This window comes from Trachymyrmex septentrionalis, unplaced genomic scaffold (genome assembly GCF_001594115.1).
Source record: "Trachymyrmex septentrionalis isolate Tsep2-gDNA-1 unplaced genomic scaffold, Tsep1.0 scaffold52, whole genome shotgun sequence".
Classification (NCBI taxonomy): Eukaryota; Metazoa; Arthropoda; class Insecta; order Hymenoptera; family Formicidae; genus Trachymyrmex; species Trachymyrmex septentrionalis.
In genome coordinates this window covers 1,617,530-1,632,644 of record NW_017305694.1, presented here as the reverse complement: position 1 = coordinate 1,632,644, position 15,115 = coordinate 1,617,530, and the positions used below count along the sequence as shown (strand labels likewise).

At 32.0% G+C, this 15,115-nt stretch overlaps 2 protein-coding genes across 2 annotated transcripts in view; both read right to left on the bottom strand.

Annotated features, from left to right (window-relative positions):
• The window catches only part of LOC108751828, a 9,503-nt gene extending 7,036 nt beyond the window's left edge, over positions 1–2,467 (bottom strand). Inside the window, 3 exon segments of the mRNA XM_018492255.1 lie at positions 264–513; positions 1,869–2,167; positions 2,402–2,467. Of these exon segments, the coding sequence (XP_018347757.1) occupies positions 264–513; positions 1,869–2,167; positions 2,402–2,467 (615 nt within the window).
• Positions 2,468–13,747: 11,280 nt separating this feature from the next.
• Positions 13,748–15,115, bottom strand: part of LOC108751856 — a 14,630-nt gene continuing 13,262 nt past the window's right edge. Inside the window, exon 2 of the mRNA XM_018492323.1 lies at positions 13,748–15,108. Within this exon, the coding sequence (XP_018347825.1) occupies positions 14,212–14,604 (393 nt within the window). The 5' untranslated portion in view covers positions 14,605–15,108 and the 3' untranslated portion in view covers positions 13,748–14,211. The remainder of the gene's footprint in view (positions 15,109–15,115) is intronic.

The window sequence follows — 15,115 nt, the reverse complement described above, 5'->3', positions numbered from 1 at the left end:
TATATATATATATAATCAAAATATTTTATAATATTATAATATTGCAAAATTTATTCATTGTTAGTATTATATATTTAATAATTAACAGTTACTAAACGTCTCTTACAAATTTTCACTGATTACTATTTGATTTACAGATAATGTTTATATACCGACTTTCTAAACAAACAAAAATATTGTTTCTGAATATCAATGCTAATAACAAGATAACAAGCAAGATAAATATGTAGTCAAAGAATATTTTTAAATAAAATGTCACTTACTGAAGTATCAGGTTTAATTAAATCAACTACAAGAGATATAGCATCATATTCAAGAGCAAGATCACGTGCATAGGGAATATCAATTATATTTCCTAACACATAAACTATTTGTTCGACAATTGAAGATGCAGACTTAAGTAGCTTCAATAATTTTGGTATTGCTTCATATTTTTTACGATTCTTCGATTCTTCGGATCCATTCAAAGTAATAACAGTTAATAAAGATATTACTTCACATTGCAGGCAGATGCTATACAAATAGAATTAAAGAAATTATGCCTTATTCATGAATACATGAAGAAATAGATCAGAAAAAAAAGAATTAATAATATACGATTAAATTGAAAACATAAAGAAATTAGAAATATATTTATTGGCGTGTATGTATACATATTTATGTACATATAGGTATACAGAGTGGTCCACTTAAATCAAACATCTTGAATATTTCGCTTATTTTTGATAATATAAAAAAATGTTTTAAACGGAAATCAAACAGTTTCGAGGAATTTTGGTCATATTGTTTCTTTTCTAGGCGCCTTTTCTGGAGGCGCCAAAAAGATATAAAGCTCACCTCCACTTTTTTAAATGGAATTGTGTGGTTTCTTTTACACAATATGATTCTTCTAATTATTCTGCGTATAAAAAAAATAAGGTAGTAACAAACAATAAATAGTTGTGACATATTTTATACTTTATTCTGGCACATATTGATATAAAATGATGCATAACTCGTAAACTATTTTCAATAATCGTATCTTAATACTTTTATAAATAAAATAATGGGATGAATCAGTTAGTGTAAAGAAAACATATCATTGCTTTAAAAAAATATGTATGCAAAATGGATAATTTTTTAAATAAGCAATTATGTGTTTTTTTTTTCCACCAACTGATTCATCTCATTATTCTGTTCGTAAAAATATTAAGGTACGATTATCAAAAAGTTAATAGTTTACTAGATATTTAACATTTTATGTCAATATGTGCTAGAATAAAGTGTAAAATATTACCTAAACTATTAGTTTGTTGATATCACTTAATACTTTTATATGCAGAATAATTAAAGGAATATTGTATTGTGTAAAAAAAATAAAATCATTTCAATCAAAAAGTGAAGGTAATCTTCATATCTTTTTTGACACCTCCACCTGGACGAAAATTATTATCACCATATGATAGCCCCCTTTATACCGTTTAATTTTGGTTAGATAAAACTTTCTCTACATTTATTTAATAAAAATGAACTTTATTGTAGTTTTAAAAAGTTTTTGACATCAGCTATTAGACTCTGGAATCAAAAATAGGATGACCAATTTAAAAAATTCGATGTGATCGATGTGACCTTGACCTGACATTGGTGACACCATCCGAGGTCAAACTAATAAAATCATTAAGTAAATCTTTTTAAACCCTAAAATTTTTGTAAAACATCTCTAAAACATTTTTCTCAAAAATGCATACTTTTTGAGATATTTAGTCGACCTAGAATTTTTGGCGGGCACTGTATACATACCGCAGAAGAGCTCAATAAACGTCGTAATAATTCGTAAATAATTTACTTAATTCTATAAATTCTTTTTTTATTTTTATGTGGATACGTACTTGTCGCTGTCTAAAAATTCAATGCAGCGTGATAAAATGTCACCAAATAGCATATTATTCACAGTTTTCCTTTGTCGACCTAATTTTCTGTACGTTTGAATTCCTATTAATTGTAATGTTTCGTCTGACGAATTTATGTTGTCTGCAATTTCATCTAATTCAGTAAGATCGAAATCGGGCGAAGTTTTGTACATTAAATCAAATAGTTCTTGTTCTATATCAAAATTGCGTTTTGTTAATCGAACTTCTTTTATGGTTTTACATAATTCCATTTCCTCCCATTTTATTCGTAACATTTCCTAAGATACGTATAAATGTGTAAAAAAAAATGTCAAATGTGTCAAATAAATACAATGATTCGTATGATGTTTCGTATGATTTATGTTAAATGATTAAAATGTAATAAAAATTATATAAAATATCAAAAAACATGCAATGTATTTACATATAACATTCATTCTTATATTTATGAAATATATGATTAAAATAAAAATATCTGCTATAAATCATAAAATAATTTAATTTACACTTACTTCGTCTATCATATTAATTTCAAAGTTTATTGCGACTATGTCATCATAATTTTCTTGAAAATACATTGATGATTTACTGTAAATTTATTTGAATAAACAATAAAAAAAAATTAGAAATGAATAACGCATCTTTAAGACAGTAATGCGAATACCATAATTGAATAACGAAAATCACGGAGTAATGTGATGACATGTAAAAACGTGATTGTATTAAATGTTAATTTAAAATTTATCGTATATAATGATTGCACGTAAAGTGTTGAATATTTATTTATATGAAAGTTTATAACGAATTAATAAAAAAAACTTTATATATTATCTAATATGTAAATAAATTGATTTCAAGCGTACTTTTACTAATTAGTCGGTATAAAGCTTATCTGATTAAAACTGCCGGTTTTACTACATGCCCGTGTTATTCGTTTTTCTTTGTCAAAGAATTTAAGTAATCTGTTACTATTATCAAAAATAAAAAAGAAGAAAAATTGTATCTTTTACAATTATCGATAAAAATAATTACCGAATAGAAGTCAAAACTCCGCACGTGATCAAAGATGTCCGCAATGAACGAGACTGTCCTGAATTGTGTGTCAGCAAGTTTTATTCTGGGGTTTGTTGATGTTTCTAGATCCCGAAAATCAATTAATGTTGAAAAATAACAGACAAATACGAACTCGCTGTTATTATTATGATATAATAAACTCTATTTCAGGCATGAGCAACTGAGCGATAGTGTCTGATCTGTTTCGATAGTGATCTAGTTTACACCTAACAATTGACTTATACCTTGACTTCAGAGATGTAGAAAAGAAAACTATAGAAACTTCTAGAATCATAAGCTACGCAAAATTTCCTCCCCAAGGAAAATTCTACTCGAAATATATAGTACCAGAGAAAGGTCATTCCGGCCCAAAACCTGTAATCGCTGCCTGTAAAATGCTGCTGCGCACTACTGCCACCTGACAAAGTGGATGTAAACTGCATAGTTCTGAGGGTAATATGTCTACTTTTCTGAGGGTAATATATTCACTTTTTTAAAGGTAATACATCTATTTTTCAACTCCAGATGATAAATCGATACTTGGTTTATATAATCGTGCTACATTCACAAATTGTACATCAGAAATATTCATCTCTGCAATCTTACATGCGCGTGATGTTTATTTTGCTTAAAAAAAGTATTAACATTAAGTATTAATTATATTATATTTTTACAAATGTGTTAATATTTATATTTTTAATAATCTGTATACATATGAATTAAGTTGTATTTCAAGCATTTTATTTTTCTTAAACACATTTTTATAGTTTATTTACTTTATTTGTTATTATTTTCTTATTACAATACTAAAATTTGAAAAACATATAATAACAAAATTAATCTAAACTTTGTGTGTGTGTGTGTGTGTGTGTGTATATATATATATATATATATACACACACACACACACACACACAAAGTTTAGATTAATTTTGTTATTATATGTTTTTCAAATTTTAGTATTGTAATAAGAAAATAATAACAAATAAAGTAAATAAACTATAAAAATGTGTTTAATAAAAATAAACTGCTTGAAATACAACTTAAGTCATATGTATACTGCTTATTTAAAATATAAATATTAACACATTTGTAAAAATATAATATAAGCTTAATTAATGCTTTTAAGCGAAATAAACATCACGTGCATATAAGATTGCAGAATGCATGAATATTTCTGATGCACAATTTGTGAATGTAGCACGATTATATGAACCAAGTATCGATTTATCATTTGAAGTTGAAAAGTAGACGTATTACCCTGAGAAAAGTGGACGTATTATCCTCAGAAAAGTAGACATATTACCCTCAGAGCTATGTAGTCTACATCCACTTTGTCAGGGGGCAGTAGTGCGCAGCAGCATTTTTGCAGGTTTTGGGCCAGCATGTCCTCTCTCAGGTTTCTTTCTGCGTGTAATCAGTGACAGATCACGTGACAGGTAATACTTCTAACTTTTCTCGCAAGGTGCGATGGCATTAAAATCAACAGGTCCCGATTTTTCATGGATTTTACGATATCTTCTTTCGAGTCCACTTTCAGACTTTGATCTCTTTATTAAGCAATAGGAATAGGAAACACTATTTCAATCTATCAGAACTCGAATATATCGGAATACATAGTTTCTAATAGGTTAAAATCGTGTTATTTCTATCGCTATCGCTATTCCCTCGCATTGTATCTTGGGCTTTATCCGTGATCAACACCTATGCCGTCATTACTTAGAGTGGAGCGGTGTACTGCACTTAGGTAACTAAAATTTTATATATCAAAGTAGCATATAGGTCCTCCATTTTTTATTTATTAACTGTACCCTATACCGCTAATAATACTAAGCACTTATTGGACTGAGTCACAAATGGCGGTCGAAATAATTGATAGGAAGGCTGTCGGCATTTCGGCTCAGATCAAAGGGATGCGTTACTTTGATATATAGAGCTTTACTTAGGGTAGAGCGCTAACTTTAGTTTAAATTTATTTCAGTTTAAATTTAATTTCCAGTTATATATATCGTGTTGGAAAAACAAACGACAATTAATTGTAACAATGTCTCGCGTTTAAATTCAGTGTGCGCAAATCATTGCTCTTTTGCAAAAAGGATTGAGCCAAAGTGATGTTGCATGAGGAATAAGTGTTAATCAGTCCTCTATCTTTCGAGTTTTAACTCGTTATTAACAAACAAGAAGATTTCGTCGAAAGAGAGGACAAGATCGAAGACGAGTAACGTCAGTTCGAAAAGATCGTCTCATCGTTAATGCGATAATACGAAATCCAACAATAATTGCACGACGAATTGCGAATGAAATTCGCACAGACGAATTGGCGATCAAACGATCAAGAAACGTCTGCACGAAGGAACTTAAAGTCGCGGGCTCGTGCTCGTGTGTCAATGTTATCTATGGCTCATCGACGTTCTCGTTTGCTAAGTATGCTCGCATTTATGAAAATTGGACTGCCAGACAGTGAAATAACGTACTGTTCACGACGAATCGCGATTTTGTCTTTTTAGTTCAGATGCAAGGATTCGAGTTTGGCGTCAACGGAGACATTGCTATGAACAAAATTACGTCGAGCCTGTCCAAGCATTTGGTGGTGGTTTCGTTATGATATGGAGTGGAATTTCGACGCACAGATGCACGAATCTTATCACTTTACCACCTCTGGGAATGACCGCGGCACGTTATGTGGAGGAAATTTTATGTCGTCAAATAAAACGCAATTTTATCTTGATGCAGGAACGTTCGCCCACATACCGCCAGAATTGCAATTAACTTCCTCAAAGAAAACAACATCGAAATGCTAGCACAACCATCAATGAGCACAGATTTGAATATCATTGAACATGTATGGCATATGATGGGAAGAAGATTAGAAGAACCGCCAACAAATCTGCAACAAGTGGAAGCAGCATTATATTGAATATATGGGAAATTCCTCAGGCTTTAATTAGAACTTCCATCAATATGCGTACATGTTTACAAGAAGTCAGGCAGAGACGTGGCGGAAATACACAATTTTAAACCGCAAACATATCGCCACGTGTCTCTACCTCCCGATCCATACACACGCACACACACGATGCGCAAAATCCGATCAGCAATCTCTCCGTGGTACGCATCGGGTAGTGTTAATGCTGGCGGTAATTAAGTTAAATGCATAGATAAGTTTGATACACTATCTCCTAAAAAAAAAAATCGTACGAAGCTTAATTTTTTTTAATTTGTAAGGAAAAAGTTCATACTTTACGACAGTTATCATAACATTTGCGAAAAAAATTTCCACCCCATGTAGTGCATCAAACTATGCAAATTTCTTTAAAAAAATCACGTCTATTTTTTAAAGGGTAAGGATAGATTCAAAATTCATTAAAAGCTTCGTAAAGTACTACTTTACCCTTGAAAATGAAAAACTCGTGTCTAATAAATCAATAATGATCTCCGGACTTCTATATAAAGTTAGAATGGCTCAATATTTGTCCACTTTATAAATATTAACATACAGAACAAAATATCTTATTTCAATGTAAATTAGAGATCTTATAAAGATAGAGGAAAAAACGCAAGAAATAAAAAAAATAACGTATCTTCTTATTTAATATGATAAATATTCAAAGTATATAGATTTAGATCAAACTTCGCACATACTGAAATGTCAGATGCATCTCTACAACAGTTAGTACTAGTAGTGCTAGAGATAGAAAGTAAGTTAGATAATCATATAAATGAGTTATTATAAAATGTCAAACGATGTATAATCAACATAAAAAGTATACGTGGATTATTCAATAAAATACAGTATTGGTTCTTTTCATTTTATTGTACCAAAAAATTGCATCTTGTTCAATCATCGTTAATTCAATATAATATATATATATATATTTATATTTGTTATATATATATATTTATATTTGTTATATCTTATTTATAATAAATATTTATAATAGCGTAATGTTCATTGTTTGTCATTGTTTTATTGTGTTCACGAATCATGAAAACGTGGATTCAGCAAGTTCGTAATCATCGTCATCACGTGCTAACTAGAAAGACGTTCTGTGTGATTGGTCAGATTCGGGAAATCTGGTAAAAGACACGCCAGATCGTCGAATTATTTCTGTCTCATCTCCGTTTTTTCTTTTGCTTTTTTTTTCTTTCGAAAAGGCCGGATCATTCGAAAGTAATTCTTTCCTCTCGACGTACTTATCATTGACATAGCTTTCTTCTTCTTTTTGCTAACAGTACCAGCATTTTACATAGACGATTCATACATTGAAACAATAGGTACCTAAGGAAACTTTACATCTAGCTGTAGTGAGGTGCCCGTTCCCTTAAATTCGTCCTTTAGAACTATTTTTCTGAATCTGTATATAGCGCGTAATTCCAAAAAAAATGTATCACTTTTTCATTCTCCGATAAAGTTGGACCTATGCCGTCTAAAGTTGTTACATAATACAATCGCAATAGAAGTCACGCGAATTTTTCATTCATTATTACTTATATCATAATTTCACTTTTAAAAATAATGATTTCTAACTTTGCAGTCAATTGAAAATCTTATATTAAGAACACTCTCATATTAAAATATAGAATATATATATATAAAGATAAAATTGATTTTGTAAACACCTCATTTAATCTCGTATCATATGTATATTATCTATATTAAAATATTTTACTTCATTATTAACCTATTCTGTAAATTCTGAATTTTAACAGGGAAATACATTATGCATTTCTGTGAATTATTCCAGCTCATTACGAATGCAAATAATTATCATTTTACAAAGCTTTTGACAATACATTGAGATAACTAAATACAGCAGAATTAAATAATATGCCTCGGTCAAACAATTTTATTGTACATTATATTATGTTACGTTATTAATGCGACCATTTTAGAAATCCCGCTCGATTTTTCTCCGTTTTCTTCGTTGACCAATTCAAGGATAACGGGTTCTTCACGAGCCAAAGCAGTACAGCTAATTACCATATACCGTAAGAAAATATATGTACCTCTACAGACACCAATAATTCGATCTTCACGATTGTACATGGAACATAGAAACGGTTCCCGAACAAATCCTCCGAACGAGTGTTCCGAACTTTATCATCATCATTATCATCATCACTACGTTAGTTTATAAAGCTTTACTTTGCCAGTGTTAATTAACGAATATCTCGTCGATTCCCCGTAAACCCTGCAGTACAGCAGTCTTTGTGCCAATTTTTCTTGAGAGCTTTCAGCAGCTAATAACGCGAACACATTACGAGGTGTATTTGCTCTTTTTTTTTTAACTTTTCGATATATTGTTCGGCAAAAATTTCCTTTAGCAGCTCTCCGGTCACGCTCTTCATGATATCGTCGTTAATAAGTATGGCAGTGACTAGGAACCACTGGGGAAAACGTAACGTTACTGCAGAGTTAATGACGATCGTCGTCCACGAGAGAGTTAGTACAACTCCTTAGTATTTTATACGTCGCTACATGTGTTACGTTTGAAAAGGGTCTATCAGCGATATCGAAATCTATTATCGAAAAAATCCGTCTCACTACGTAAAAGTGGTCGATTGAAGGATCGCGAGCATTGCTACGTCCTTCAGTCTCCTGATTTCTTCGCAGCACGCACTAAGCGACGTTTTCTCTAAAATAAGTAATTCGCAGTTGTCATTTTAAAAATTAGTATTTTTAAAGTGATACTCTTATTATGATAATCATAATAAAATGTCTAGCCCAATATACGTAAATAGAACTTCTAAGAAATTATTCCACAATTTCATTTTCTAGCAATATAAATAAATAAATTTCGTTTTCGAGTTAATTATTCTCCAATTATTTTAATTAGTCGTTTAGCGAATTAATCGTTTTCTTGTATTTTTCTCGCATTTGCGTTTAATATAGTTTCTACACAGTAAAAAACATTTTGTATTTATGTTAAAACGAATCCTTGTTAAAATTTTTGTGTTGAATTTTTATCCGAATGTATTGACTTGATAATATTTAAAAAATGTTAAATTTTAATTTAACACAAAATATTTAAATAATACCATGTTTAAATAATACAAAATTTATAATATAATGTCATTATATTATATTATAAATTTAACATTTCTCGATATAATAACACAATTTATAGATAAGTAAACAAATAACATAAAAATAATGCAGTTTTAAAACGTAAATTGTAATAATAAATGAATAAAGTATATGTTAATTTAATATATTATAAATGTTAGTTTTACTGAAGAAATATTTTCTGTACAGCTAGTTACATATTTTATATGAAAAAAGGTAACAGATATTTTGTGTTATTTTCTCTTTATAACGGTAAATATCTGTTAAATCTATATATTGCATACGTTAAATATCACAGAGGCATCGTTTAAATTAAAAATGTAAAAATATCATCTAATTTCAGTTAAATTTAACATTATAAATGTGTCAATTTAATAAAATTTATTTTTACTTTTAAATTGTGTTAAAGTATTAGCTTCTTGTGTTAATTTTTTACATAATATTTGTGTTATTTTCTAACATATTCCTCTTATGGAATTATTAATAATTATAATATAATTAAATTGACACAAAAATTTGGGTGGACCGTTTGGGACATGTGAAATGTATTAAATTTAACACAAAATTTTTTACTGTGTATGAAAATACCGTACTATCTTGTCTCTAATTTTTACTCGAATAATTAAAAAAAACTTACACGCCCATCGTAATGCGGACCGCTAAGAAAACGTCTCTTCCTTTTAGCATTATGCTCTTGCCTTTTCATTTCTTTCAGCCTCTCTATCGCCATATATAGTCGAAATATTAAAACCTTATCATTTCCAGATGCATAAGCGAGCGTAAACTTTTCATTCGAGAGAATATGTCCTCCTCTCGCGTCACAAATTGCACTTAATTTAACATCTTAATTGTATTTTTCGCGTTTACAATTCTGTTTCTTCGCGACGGAGTAATTCTCACTTTGCGTGATTACGCAAAACTCATCGGGATTATTAATTTTTCTCAGACGCGATAAAAAATTGGCCTCGCTTATCTACATGGAAACGGTTTAGGTTAACGTTCTCGCACAATCGCTGAGTAATATAAAGCAGTAATGACACACGCGAAAATCTGTCCATTGCGAACGTCGACATTGTCCAAAGTAAAAGTAACAAAAGTACCACCGAAATTAATAGTTTCTTTAATATTGTTAACATTCCCGGATGTGCTGCAGAATAAGAATGTCTAGAGTGCATTTAAATTGCTAGACCGATAAATATCAGCGATTATTTTATTCGCGTTTGCCGCATTGCTCGATTACTCGTCCCGTGACAATGTCGGCGTTCGTACTATTTAATTTGCAAATATGCACACGGCTAGGTCATTTTTATATCGCTGGATCTAAGTTAAGGAGATTAGGGCTTGTTCAATTTTCAATTGGATAAGGTAGCAAGAAACGGATATAGCTATCGCGCGATCGAGTTGTAAAACGAATTTGCCAAACTATATCGAAATGCATATTCCGCAAGCGCAACTGCATCGTCGTTGTCGGGCGACTAGTTTCGATCGTACGATCAGGATCGATATAACGATTGTTATCCTCCTTATTACAACTTTGTTAATCAACCATTATTGCAAACGCGTCTGACGCTCGTGCCGTCGTCGGCACGCTCGCTAACATCGATGATATATAATTACGAACGAGTAGCAAAAATATTGCTGTCTCCCTGTCTTGATTAAAACATCTGAAGGTGGGGAGAGTATGTTTCCCTCTCAATTATCTAATTCAACGTTTACCTCGCGAGAAAAACATGATGTCAAATCAGGATACGTGCTCCGCCGGCGGAACAGGAATAACAGCCACGTTCATCATCTTCTTTATTCACGTCACGCTGGAATTCTGAACGAGTGCCTACTATATATACTTAAGCGCGTTTAAAGAGTATCTTTGATAATGACCACTCTACCGACTTCCATCTCCCAATTTCAACATTTCAAAGAACGTAACACGACAGAATTATAATTTATTCCATAGAATGAATATCTTGGACTGAATCTCGGCTCCGAGTGTATTCTGCTTTTCCTCTTCTTCCATTTTTTTTGTACGTTGAAGTTACAACTCCGAATATGATTCTCGCAAAAGTCCAGTAGACCATGTACGCCGTATATCGTGGCACGAAATTAATAGTTTCGTCTGGAACGTGTTTGACATTGCATGTCTATGAATGTGTGTGTATGTAGATAGATATATATATACTATATGTCGTTTGATCAAACTGAATCGGGCAAAAACGAATCCCTCGCCCTTTGATCACAAATTGTTGACATAAATTTTGGCAAACACGTGGCACCGCCCGGCGACAGCTTACTCTCTTTCTCTGTATTGGAATTATCCGTAAGTATACTTATATCTTTGCGAATAAGATTTACGGTGGGACACTAAAAACACAGATTATGTTACGGCAGAGAACCAATCAATCACAATAATCGTAGTTTCAAATTCTCTCGTTTCAATTCTCTACAGCTTATAATTATCACTATATAAATTATATGTTTCTCGTGTTACGTAACGACTCCTTTGCATCCTTTAAATGTACAATTACTCGGAAAACATTCGACGTATCTTACGGAATTAAAGGAACGACATAAGCAATGCATCTTATTATACGCGAGACTCTAATCGTTTTGTATGAGACAGGTTGCTCACGATTATAAAAATAATTGATTATCCATTATTTATATGATCACAGAGGGGAAAATTAAATGGCGATGGAACCCGACGTAGGATAAAGAACATGCAACTATCGCTATATTATATCATTGCAATACATATATAAAAATATGCCTTTAGACGTATTATTCAATGTTACAAAAAGGTTTTGAACACAATAGAGGCAATGGATCTTCGCATCATAAAACGAAATATTAGTTAACATTAATCTAAGCATTAATAATAATCCGATAATAATCCAATATCAATCTACACATATTATGGAAACTTTTTCATCTTCGTTATAATAATGAGCGCGTGCGCGCGCGCGCACTGAACTAAGAAACAATCCTAATAGCCGAAACAGAGACGTGATAAATTATCAGTTGACAGGAGGAACAAACAACACTTGCAAAAAAAAAATATAAAAAATGATTATTAAAATTATTCTTCTTCGTTTAGTTAGACAATTCGTTAGTAAAACCATATACATAATAGCTAATACAAAGTTATGCGAATATGATCGATAATATATATATATATATATATATATATTTATGCGTATAACTAGTCAATAATTCTATATGTTACATATATAATTAGCAACGATGTGAGATCTGAGAGCACGACTTCAAACTCAATCGACACGGTTCCATGGGAAACGCACATTCTAATATGATGATTTTTGGTTTTGAACAAAGTCTAAAAGTACAGTGCCGACGAGACATTAGACGCGTTAAAGCTACGTATTGTGTTAACTTACAACAAAAATAAAATAGAAGAGACGCGCGTTCCTGTGTGTGAGAGATACAGTGCGAATAAAAGAACAGCAAAATTTTCTCTTTTTCTAAGTACAACTGAGATAATTCTAAGTATTCAGGCTGAATAAGATGTACATTTGTCTTGACGTATATATATTCAAGTGACGCACATCATACTTTGTTGATTGCACACCGAGTTTCAAAAACTACTAAGATTATAACAATAACGAAGCCAATAGATGAACATTACGAAAAATATGACAAAGAACAACTGACGGATTTTGAAACATATCGCTTTACATAATTGCACGAGAAAAAAATATAGTAACGTAAAAACGGCATTGCTTCTGGTAAGTTACACGAAAGCTGTACTGATTTCACTTATTGTTAGTCTTAATAGCATAACTTCTCGAAACGGTAAATACATTGCAGTACATGTCGTCAACAGAATGGATTCGCTGGGAAACAGGCCGTGTCCATGAAAGTTCGTCTTAAATAATAACGTAATAATGTAAAGCGTGAATATCCCTAAGTATAAATTATATATCGTATAAAACAACGTTCTTTAAAATAAAAAGATAAGCGCAGAACTGTTGCATAATACATTAAAATTATTGGATAAGCTTCATCGGCAGACGAAATAAAAGTTGCGAGAGTGTGCGCAACGAAATTGTATAAATATACAGTATATTGGCTAAAAAATCGTAACTTTTGTTTTGCTATTTACATTCTGAATTTGATTACTGTAGTTGCTGCATTTACGACCGATGCGTCTACGCAACGTAGTTGTAGCGACATTACGATATTGTTGTATCAATTCGGCGTCATATCTGTTCAAAATTCTCAAGATGGACAATCGGATTGATCGTTGAAATTTTTCACGCTTTCTTACTCTATCTATCTTTTCCGTTGATGTCTTATCTCATCTTTCAATTATCAAGGAATTATTGAAACCTAGTAATCGACGTTTATCTCTAGTTTCTTAAAACACATTCGGTATTAATTTGCAATGCTTTAAGCATAATTAATTATGTTCAAAGATCCGTTGTCACGCTAAATGCTCGTCGTATTCACTCATATATTCCAATGAAATTCTTTACCAGAGACCCATATAATAAGGCACGCTTTTTTTGCCTGAGAAGGCACTGAAATATAATGTTTATACTTACGTACAGCTATAAATCGCATTGCATACATGTAAATCATGCAAAGGAGGGAGATATATTTGAAACGAGATACTATTGATCGAAGATTATTGTGCATCAAAGTTTATACAATTTTATATTTTATAAATTTACAGTTTTTTTTTCCTACACTTTGCCAAACAATTCTTTTTAATCTACTTGGTTCTTTTTGAAAATTTAAACTCGCTGATATATCGTCAATCATAAAAATAAATTTAGTCTTTTCCTCGCATCTCTTCCATTCGTGTATTCGAATTCACGTTTTGCTTATTTCAGCGATGATACAACCATAGTTTTTTGTTTCTCAAACGGAAATTCCCTGAGTTCTTTGATTTCATTTTCTTTAGTTCTAATATTCGAAATAAACTTAAAACTGCGTTAGCGGATGGAAGTAATGATTAATTAAGTAAGGATAATAGTTGTTCTTTCTTTTTTCTTTCTTTAAACGCAAGGATATTTCCAGTTTCACTTCTAGAAAAGCATATCTCAAACATTGTAACAAACCAATTCAATTTAATATACGTCCTCCTCTTAATAACAATAATCTATATAATGAAATCTATAATGAGTCGAATAACAATGAGATTAAAATAGTACAAATTGACTTAAAATTTTCCGCGAGCGAATATTAAATCGCGCCCGATCCGTACCCACCGGGACCAACTAAATCTACATTCACTTCCAAGGGATGGACACACGGTGATGATAGTCCTGTAGCTTGCGTCTCATCCGCACTTTGTCCGCCCGATGCGCACAGTTCGAGACAGGACGTCGAGGTTGCTTGAAACATATTCAGAGTCTCGTTTGCACTCATTCTCCCGGGGTGATTCCACAATCGCGCAGTCTTGGCTAGCAGCTCGGTCGTCTCGACGTCGTTCGCGTGCGGCCGTTTGTGTAGTAGATTCGATCTTTTCCCCGCGGCCGACGACGACGTAGCGATCGGTCGCTGATGCGCAGCCCTACGGGGGAAACGTTTGGGAATAGTGATGGCAGGAAAAAGGAAGACGGTGCTAGTACCCATACTCCATCACATTTTTGAGTGTCTCACTGTTGTTTTAAACAAAAGAAATCTGAAATTGACAGACGCGTGACATAGGCACCGGTTTTTATAATCAATCGAGAAAAAGAAAAGATTGAGCAGAGACAAATTCTGTTTGCTTTTCACTTTTAACTAGGCAATATTTAGCGTACTCTTCAGATAAAAATGAGAAGAATGACAATTGATAGCGATTTCGAAATGTAAAAATAATTCTCTAAATAGATGCTAACACAGATAGCTAAGATAGCAGCAAAGGAGTCGTTAGTTGGGAGTCGTTAGGTAGAGAGACGATGCGATCGCTATATGCCAGATTAATCAATTGGTCGTTAAAATTTTTGTGCGTCTCTCTGCTGCTTCATTCTCGATCACATGTTTTCGAATAACAACGACAAACGCACCTATGAACGCTCGGAAGAAAGAACAAACAAGGGCGAGAGAATTTCAAAAATTGAGAAAAACATAACCGGGTAAATATATTAGATATAGCTCTATT